This window comes from Schistocerca piceifrons, chromosome 8, assembly GCF_021461385.2.
Source record: "Schistocerca piceifrons isolate TAMUIC-IGC-003096 chromosome 8, iqSchPice1.1, whole genome shotgun sequence".
NCBI classification, from domain to species: Eukaryota; Metazoa; Arthropoda; class Insecta; order Orthoptera; family Acrididae; genus Schistocerca; species Schistocerca piceifrons.
This window is the reverse complement of record NC_060145.1, coordinates 298051737-298062105: the sequence shown is the minus strand read 5'-3', so window position 1 is coordinate 298062105 and position 10369 is coordinate 298051737. Positions and strand designations below refer to the sequence as shown.

Genomic DNA, 10369 nt, shown 5'->3' with positions numbered 1-10369 from the left:
AGCTGAGCTCTCTGAGGTGCCTACCATTTAGAATAACATGGGGGAGGAGGGGCACTTGGCTTTATCAAAAATACCACGGACACGGCGAGCACTACCACCTCCCCCCATCCACCACCACCATCCTGCTATAAAGTAAAATCTTACCTCAATCTGGAGGCTGAGTTTGGGTGCAAAGTACGTAACAACACCATAGCTAATGCTTTTCAAGATTCTGTGATACATGCTCACAAACTGATTTCAGTGGTGGTTATTTCCACAATTTAAAAATATAGCCATGTCACTTATCCAAACTGCCATCAGGGGAAAAATAAGATATGGAAGAAACAAAGAATAAATGTCTTCCAGTAACATGATTCTTTAATCCATAAAGTCATATAAAATATTGTAGAGTCATGTAATAACATAATAGTCATCATGAGTGACGATATAACAAATGAATATGGCTGTACAAAACATTTTTGTTGACGTTCTCCAAGCTAACATAAACAAATAGCCTTCTTTATAGCAGAACACAGCTTAGCTGAGCATTAATTTGTTTCCATGTTGGAAGCCCAGAATGACAGTTAACATACGAGTTGGTAGGTATGTCCTGAAATAAGATGCAAAAAATATGTAAACTTTTCACTTTTTCTTCATTTTTGTGCAACTATTATTAATACTGAAGCTATTAAAAATGAACTAAGTAGTTTAGTTAATTTTATATGCATACTACTAATAGAAATAATAAAAATACACGTCGAAGAGAAGCATATGTTGTGCACTCCATGTTGGAATGCAATCACAACACACAGTCCTGATGAGAAACTATCACGGTCATAAGAGATGGTACTGAGAGTGTTTTGACCTCACCAAAGAAATAACCCCAGCCTCCATCTAAAGTGATTTACAGAAATGACAGAAAATGTGTATCATAATTTCTAGATACAGACTGGAACTACATTCCTGAATAAGACCTCAGCCTATTAATCATTGCATTATCTCACTCATTCTCTTAAGTACAGTCAGCAATATGTAATGATAGTTTGTCCACCCTGTAGTCTACTCTTATTGATATGAAGTTAAATTGTTCTGCCATTCACTGAAACATTTAGTTTCACATCTGTGATATCTGCTCACCAACACAAAAATGTCAACCACTATTATACAATTAAAAAGTGCAGTGATGCTGCAAGCCAAATCAGAATTAAAATTCAGATCCATGCCTTGCAAGATACTGTCATTCTATCTGAACCATCCAAGCTTCAGTCTGCCATTGTAACTCCTGCAGTTCCCAGCATGGTTTACATCTGCATATTGTGCAATAATATATGCAGATGTGATCGTAATATCATAGATCCATTTTCCACAGATGTTTCTCATGATACCCAATAATTACAGAATTCTCATATTACAAGAGTTACACAAATCTATTCAAAATTTACACAGCTACATGCTGCTGAAAGAATGCTGAACTTTAGTAATATGTGACAAAGGAAACTCCAGGATGGAAAATAATATTTACATTGGGATGGATCAGAACTTATCAGATAGAAGAAATAACAAATAGTTGACAGGCATGTAGAAAAGATGGAAAATTTCAAAGCTTTCAAAAAAGCTGTCTTTCAGTGCTTTCAACTCAGTGCTTGAAAGAAACTCTTAGTTCCACTGTACTATGACAGTATAGCTGAATCCAATTCACAGTTTCCCCCTTCCCTAAATTAAGTCTCACGCAAACCTCAAACATACAGTTTACAGAAAGTAATTGTCTCTTTCCAGTACTGGGCATGAAAATTATAGAACCAAACCGTGCAATTGCCTATAAGGCCTTTAGCAAACAGATGAACACTCTAACAGCATGCAAAGTTAGTCTAGAATCCACATGTAATTCAATTTCACACACTGGTCTTGGGAGCACATTATATCAGTATATTCACAGTACTGAAAAGAACCTAAATATTCCTTTGGAGACAGATATATTTAAAAAGAATGTATAATATTTAATAGTTATAAATTTAGAAATGCGGCATTAGTATTTCAAGAAGTCATCCTTGGTTTAATTTAATTAATTTATAATTTTTTATTTCACCTAAGGCCCTCTTTTCCATCAGACCAGGAATAACACTATCAACATATACCAACATGCATCCAATAACACTGGCATTAATAATAATAATAAAGATAATAAAGGACATTAAGAAGAACAATAATATTCCTTACCTAAGAATGTCTGGAGTTGTGTTTAGTATTATCAGAAACAAAAGGAATAACAGGACTCTGATAACTGTTTTTGGCGGGGATGAGGATGGGAGGGGAGGGGAGGGACTGTTAATGAGAGTGAGGTATGGACAAGTAAACGGGACACATAGCTCTTGTGATGGAAGACAAACCATTAGATGTCTTTTGAAGTTTGAAATAAATTTAATTTCTTTGATGTTTTGAGGAAGGTCATCCCAAAGTCGGGTTCCTGACACAGAAAAGGATTTTGAGAAACTGTTTGAGTTATGTAATGGAACAGAGTATTTTACTTTGTTGACAAGTATTTATGTTGTGTTGTGGTGTAAGAGCTGGAGAGAAATAAGATGTACTGCAAAAATTGAGCAGACAATAGAGGAAACACAGGGTATGGTAGTCTCTACACCTATCATAGACATGTGACATAGTTGAAATAGCAAATGTCACTAATATATTATATACAAGTACTCAACGCCAGTTCAAGCCGATGCGAGTTCTCAAACGAAAGTCTTTGCAGAATACGATCACCATAACCACATCAAAAAAACAGAACCGAATCAACTCAACATCCAACTTGGAAACTAATCTTGCACCATGCATTCCTATATCAGTCTTCTCTTGTAGGCAAGGTCTAGTTCTGTCAAAGTAGGTACATGGGGCTAGGTAAAAAGCTCTTGGTCTGGCAGCATAAGATTGTGTTTTTAGATGAAAATGCACTTATTTTTCAACACAGCCCTGTTTCAGTTCAATTAACTTTGTCCAATACTCTTCCAGTGAGTAGATTCTATCAACGAAGTGCAGTTCTGGACAGTCTGCAAAATATTCACATACCTCTGCACTGACATGCCTTCTTAACTGGCCTCAGAACATTTCATTCATTAGGTAATGGAATGAGCAGAAATAAGACAAAAGTCAGACAACCTTAATCCTATGAAAAGGATAGACATTACAGTCTGTACTTCAAATACCTCAGTTTTCCCACTGTCAAAAAACCTCATGAAATAAGATTTCTTTTTTGTTTCAGAAAGCTTAAATAGTAGTAATTCATTATTAATTTATATTTTAATAATAAGTACAGTTGCATCCCAGAAAACAGTGGACACAACTTGCTGTGATAGATCGTTTGGAATGAACATGGTCAATTTGGCACCTACCAGACAACTGTGCAACTGAAGGCAATCTCTCACAAGGAGCGTCATCCCACTGCACAAGAACGTAACCACCTCAATAGACTGTATTTAATCCTTTCACTTCTGTGCTTCTTGTGTGAAACTTTCTTTTAAATTCATGTTATTATAGAATTAAGTGACTCCTTTGACATTTCAAGTTGTACGAGATAAACTTCATAACACTCAATAGCATTTTTCTTTTAAGGAGAAAATTTATGCTGGATGTCCTTCGTAAGATTCATCAGGCAATTAATCTGATGTTTTAGCAGATATTTGAAATTTAGTTTCTGCAGTTTGTATATGAAGTCACTACAAACAAAGGAAGAAGAAGGAAGGAAGATTGGGTTGGCCATCTCATCAACATCGAGGTCATTAGAGATGGAGCACACGCTCGGATTGTGTCAAGGGTGGGGTAGGAAATCAGCCATGCCCTTTCAGATGAATCATCCTGCAACTTGCCTGGAGTAATTTATGGGAATCACAGAAAACCTAAATCTGGATGGCAGGACATGGGTATGAACCTTCGTCCTCCCAAATGTGAGTTCAGTGTGCCAACCACTGCGCCACCTCGCTCGGTACTCGTCACACGTTCCACATGATACCCAGTGTCAGTGGGCAGCATCAGTTTGTTTCTCATCAAAAACAAAACTGTCCCAAATTAGTGTAGTGTGACAACTGCTTTAACACTGCACATTAAAAAATAACATGAAGAACAACCAATACCTCAGCAGCAAAATACCATGGCAGCAGCAGACAGATGGCATGGGACAAGTCAGCATATATGAGAGGGCAAGTCAATCAAGAAAGTCGTAGCAAATATTTTTTACCAACCTGTTGATGTCCGCTGCTGTTGTTATCAACAGCATTAGAGACTGATCAAGGCACTGCTAAGACAGCGTCATACAGTATTACTTTAAAGACATTTTATGTATTCCTAACTGTATAATACTCAATAGATTTTGATAAGCTTTGGAATTAATGAATCAGTTCCAGTGTCATCATACTATTACCATATCAGAAATTTTCATTTGCCCAGTCTCACTTGCTCAATGTGCTCCATACCAATTGGCAGCCTGTACCATTCTGTATGTCTGTCTGCTACTGGCACATGACAATTTACTGTCCCTGTTAATACAAATCAACAAACCGAATATCACATTATACTGTTTTGGGAACAGTTTATCAAACAGACATACACTATATGATCAAAAGTATCCGGACACCCCCAACAACATACGTTTTTCATATTAGGTGCATTGTGCTGCCACCTACTGCCATATCAGCGATCTCCTGTTGATTGACAGAGACCACCAACAGTTGAAGAGGGTCGTAATGTGTAATAGACAGACATCTATCCAAACCATCGCACAGGAATTACAAACTGCATCAGGATCCACTGCAAATACTATGACAGTTAGGAGGGAGGTGAGAAAACTTGGATTTTGTGGTTGAGCGGCTGCTTATAAGCCACACATCATGCCAGTAAATGCCAAATGATGCCTCGCTTGGTGTAAGGAGTGTAAAACGTTATGTGGAGTGACGAATCAAGGTACACAATGGAAGGGTAGGGGTGTGGTGAATCCCCTATGAACGTCATCTGCCAGCGTGTGTAGTGCCAACAGTAAAATTTGGAGGCGGTGGTGTTATGGTGTAGTCGTATTTTTCACGGAGGGCGCTTGCAACCCTTGTTGTTTTGTGTGGCACTATCACAGCACAGGCCTACATTGATGTTTTAAGCACCTTCTTGCTTCCCACTTTTGAAGAGTAATTTGGGGATGGCGATTGTATCTTTCAACACGATCGAGCACCTGTTCATAATGCACAGCCTGTGGCGGAATGATTATACGATAATAACATCCCTGTAATGGAGTGGCCTGCGTAGAATCCTGACCTGAATCCTATAGAACAACTTTGGGATGTTTTGGAACACCAACTTTGTGCTCGGCCTCATGGACCAACATCGATACTTCCCCTTAGTGCAGCACTCCATGAAGAATGGGCTGCCATTCCCCAAGAAACCTTCCAGCACCTGACTGAATGTATGCCTGCAAGAGTAGAAGCTGTTATCAAGGCTAAGGGTGGTCCAACACGATATAGAAATTCCAGCATAACCAATGGAGGGCGTCGCAAACTTTTAAGTCATTTTCAGCCAGGTGTCCGGATACTTTTGATCACATAGTGTATGAAATTTAACAAAGAGAAATGATGTTTTTCTGTAACACTGTACCTCACCTTAAAAACATAAAACGTACTTTCATTTGGACTGAGCTCATCCACATACCAGAAAAATTAAATTGTGAATATCTGCCAGAGAAACATGACTGAGCCACATTTGTACACGACTTTTTCCCGAAACTAGTTCAATAGAAAATCACATTTTTAAAAATCAAAATGAAATTGTTAACCAATCTTCCTTCTGGAAATGCTTAACGTTCTTCACTTTGTTCAACAGTAAGGATTACAGTTAATATGTTGTTTTCTTTAGCTGTATGTTAGTGAGATCTCAGAATCAAGATTAGATCTATCTGTCATTAAGCTTTCTGACACAAAACGTGTCTTTCTGTCATCATATATTATATGGTTACTGCATGCTCTTGCAGCTGAACAAGAAGAATGTTTAGATTTAGATAGCTTGCCAGCAGCAGACATGGTAGCGAAAGGAAATACTGTTTAGACCAACTGAATAAAGGATGGGAGTTTCTGAAAATATCAAGGGCTAAACATCTGTGATCCAAATAAAAAATTATGCAAAAGTTCAGTTTCTTAATAGGTCTGTCCAAAAAATTCCAGAACTTTGTCCACCAAATTTTTCTATGCTTATCTTTTATTTATTGTACATGGTCTCCCTTAAAATACTCTCCTGCACAATTGATATACAGCTCCCGTCGTCGTCTCCACTTCCGGAAGCAGTCTTGGTATGCCTCTTGCTGGATTGTGTGAAGTGCTGTCAGTGAATTTTCTTTTATCTTGTATATCATTGCAAATCTTCATCCTTTCAACAGAGTTTTCAATTTTGGAAATCAAAAAATATCTGCAGGGGCCAGGTCTTGAGAGTACGGAGGAAGAGGTAGCACAGTGATTCCATTTTTTGCACAATAGTCGTGCACCAACAGGGATGGATTTTTGGGTGTGTTATCATCATGCAAGAGCCATGAATTGCCTCACCACATTTCAGGCCATTTCCTTACCATGCTTTCTCACAGGCATCGCGACATGTCCTGATAGTACCATTGATTAACAGTTTGTCCCTGTGGTAAGAATTCATGATGAACTAATCCTTCAAAATCAAAGAAAACTATCAGCATGGCTTTGACATGTGACCTGATCTGATGAGCTTTTTCTTGTTCTCAGAGAAACTTTCCCCAGCCTAAGTGAAGTTGAACCTTGGTCTCAACATCATAGCCATAGACCCACATCTCATCGCCAATTATGATTCTCTTGAGCAGCAGATCATCATCATTTGCACGATCCAAAAGCTCTTCACAGATTTTGAGGTGAAGGTCTTTCTAGTCTCAACTCATGAGCCATGGGATGAACTTGGCAGCAACACAATGCATTCAAAGATGCTGGGTCTGGATTTTATGACGATCCGACTGAAATGTTACATTCTTCTGCACTCTCTCGGTCAGTCTGTCTTCAATTCACACACACACTTTTGTTGACGTTCCTGACATACGCGTCGTCAGTAGACATAGTAGGGTGTCCTGAACAACAGTCATCTTCAACTTCCGTCCAGCCATTTTTAAACCATGTAAACCATTCGCAACACTGAGTACAGCTTAAGCACTCATCACTGTAGGCTTCCTGTACCATTTGGTGTGTCTCTGTAAAGGTTTCCTTGAGTTTCACGCAAAATTTAATGCAAATGCATTGCTCCTCTAACTCTGCCATCTTGAAATTTGCAAACCATGTGATACAACTCAATAAACCATGGAACAATAACTAACACACATGCAGCAATGAAACTTTCAGCAGTTACATATTACCCACAGGTGCATGCAGGGATGTCATCCGCATTTTGCAACAACACACCACTGGCGCAAAATTACAAATGCTCCAGAATTTTTTGAACAGACTTCATATTATAGCTGTGTGGAGAACCAAATTTATGATCTATATGTCATTAGGTAAAAATTGGACAGAAATCAACATAAAAAAGTTTTAATTTATGCAGTTAAATAACATATGTGGATTATTGATACTAAAATTATCATCACTGAATTTGGATCGTTCATGGTTCACTAAATGAGACAATTGTCTACACATCCTTATACTTACCCGAAAGGAGATGCAAAATTTCAGGCTGAGCTTGATATAACAGTGACACTGTTTGATAAATTCACTTCTCCTTTCAAGACCCTCCTCTGAAGTTTCTGTACAAAAAGAAAAACAATATTTGAATGTAGAATGTTACTAAAGAGGTACACTGAAGTGAAATGTCTGCAAACGATCTCCTCCAAAAATCACCATAGAACCTAGACTGAATACAGTATCACCAATGGTCGTAAGGTTATTTATGTCATCAAAATTGACTGTATGCTGACTTGATCAAATTACTGTAAATGTTGACCATGTTCCATAATTAAAATGATGTATTTTTATTTTATGTACTTAATTTGTTACCAAAAGGTATCAAATATCACATGATTTCAGATCTGCTGAAAACAATTTTAAGACAGGAGTTAATAAAACATTTATATATAAACTGCTATTTCATATGCTTTCATTATATATGGCGTTTTCACAAAATACTTCTTTCATGTATACCAATCTTTACCTCTATTGTAAACTAATTACTTCTGTATTTTACACCCATCCATATCAGGATTTAGAACATTGACCCACCTTTTCACCAGGTAAACAAGTTGTATGAAAATATTCTGATTTTATAACACTCCATGCCCCGTAAATTACTAACTACAAGGTCACACCTTTACATTTTCTTTCTGTGTTCCTGTTTCACAACTTTCTGACACCAGGGCATAAGGATACCAAGAGATTTTAGTGATGCCAACAGTATCTTTGATCCTAACTGCCTCGCTTGACGTCAAATATTTCAATGTGTTGTGAATTGTAAGACACTGTAGGACCACCTGTTGCTTCCACAACAAACTCTCTCTCATGCACCACACTGGAACAGTACTTCTCTATTATATATACCTCTGGTGTCCTCTTGCCATCTATACGCATCCATATGCCCTTGTTTCTGTCCCCATAAAACATTCCTCATCTGCAGTCCATAGGTCAATATTACTTCTCCAAAACTTCACTGTTGCAGTAGTTTTCTTACGAACATCTGTTTCTTAATATGTCTCTCTCATCAATTATGAATCAAACTCTTTATAATTCCCATTTACTGTATTTATGAGCAACCTATGCTGTTGAACTTTCATTTTTTCTTTTGCGTTCACATTTGCTTCTTCCAGTTGCATCATATTTCCTTCTGTGAGTGATAAGCTGGAGTTCTTTTAGTGGTACTTGTGAATTTTCACCTCTATTTCACTGCACTTGTAATGGTCTGTTCTTCCACAATTATTTACTGCTTTATTACTGTAGTGGTTCCACCAGACATTGTCATGGAAACCAAGAAGCCAGCACAACATTACTATCAACCTCTGTGGCACCAATACTCAGATGGTGCTGGTCCTCAGATGTACCCTTGAAAGAATCATGCCACACTCCCAACATATAAGCAAGTGCAGGATACTCTCTTCTCTATGTCTTGATGCAAGCAGTGGAGTGCATGCCACAAGTGTTGTTATATTTGCTACAGTGTTATTCCGGTTGACTCTATTTGTAATAGATAGAACTCTGACATGGCTTGGACTGGAATTTGTTTGGGAATATAGACTTTAGATAGCTTGCACTTTTCTTAGTAGCATCTTGTATATATATCTCTTGCTGTGAATAAACTCCATTATTTGCGTTCGTAGGTCACATTTTACATAACTCCTCTTCTATTGACAAACGCTGAAGACTTACTTGCGTCATTGCTCACTGACACTCATAATTTTCACTTTCTATAATCCTGTCCTGAGCTTACAATATTCCACTTCCATACGTTCACATTTCTGTTCATCACTAACAGGTTATGATTTGAATCTGACCACCTCATCTTGGTACGTTCTGCAGTTAATATCACCCAATCCCTTGGGCATTTACTTTGTTTCAATACCCAGTAAAATCATTTGACTTCAGTGTTACTCATACAACGCACACTGATATCTTTATTTCTATTCGTGACAAAGGCAATACCTGATACACCATTTGCTGGCACTATTATTGACTTTATTGACTTAAAACCATCTAGCCAGACACTACCGTTCTCTTTTCACTTCACTTTATTCACCTGTACCACATCTAACTTGCGCAAGGACACCTCTCTCTCTTCTAATTCCCCCGATGTTCCACAACATTCAAAATTCTGTATTCCACGTGCTCATTCATAGAACTATAGCTTTATTCAACTTCCTCTTGATAAATCCCTTCTACACAGGTATGGTTTAGAGAAATAAACAAGACTAAGCAATTCCTACCCAGAGATCCAAACAAGTCTACACAAAAATCCTATCTAAAGGTTCAAACAAGTCTAGACAGATCCTATCCAGAGATTCAAAGAAAGGACTAATTGCCTATGGAATATTCTGCAATGAAAGAGGACAACTTCATAAAACATATTAGAAGATTGTATGTTCTGCGGCTGCATTTTTTGTCTTTAACCCTCCAGCCACAGGTGATATAAATGTGCACATTCCACTCTTTCTAGACAATTTTGCTCTGTTTGCATGCTGGAAACCACAATTTTCCCAATGAATACTTTTATGCTGCTCTGGAACATAGTAGGGTGCTGCTTTCTCATCAAATCTTTTTCTGTTGCTCCAGAATATCAGAGGTCACTATTTTCCTATCTCAAATGTCAGGAGTCATGTTTTATACATTCTCCAGTCTAACTCACTTACTCTAACATGCACCTTCTCACGCCAGCAAAT

General features: G+C 37.8%; 1 protein-coding gene across 2 annotated transcripts in view; it reads right to left on the bottom strand.

Annotated features, from left to right (window-relative positions):
* Nucleotides 1-361: 361 nt before the first annotated feature.
* Nucleotides 362-10369, bottom strand: part of LOC124711787 — an 83181-nt gene continuing 73173 nt past the window's right edge. For both annotated transcript variants that reach the window (XM_047242002.1, XM_047242003.1), the window contains exons 10-11: nucleotides 7659-7753; nucleotides 362-589 (exon numbers count right to left, since the gene is read on the bottom strand). In XM_047242002.1, the coding sequence (XP_047097958.1) occupies nucleotides 7679-7753 (75 nt within the window). In that variant the 3' untranslated portion in view covers nucleotides 362-589; nucleotides 7659-7678. The remainder of the gene's footprint in view (nucleotides 590-7658; nucleotides 7754-10369) is intronic.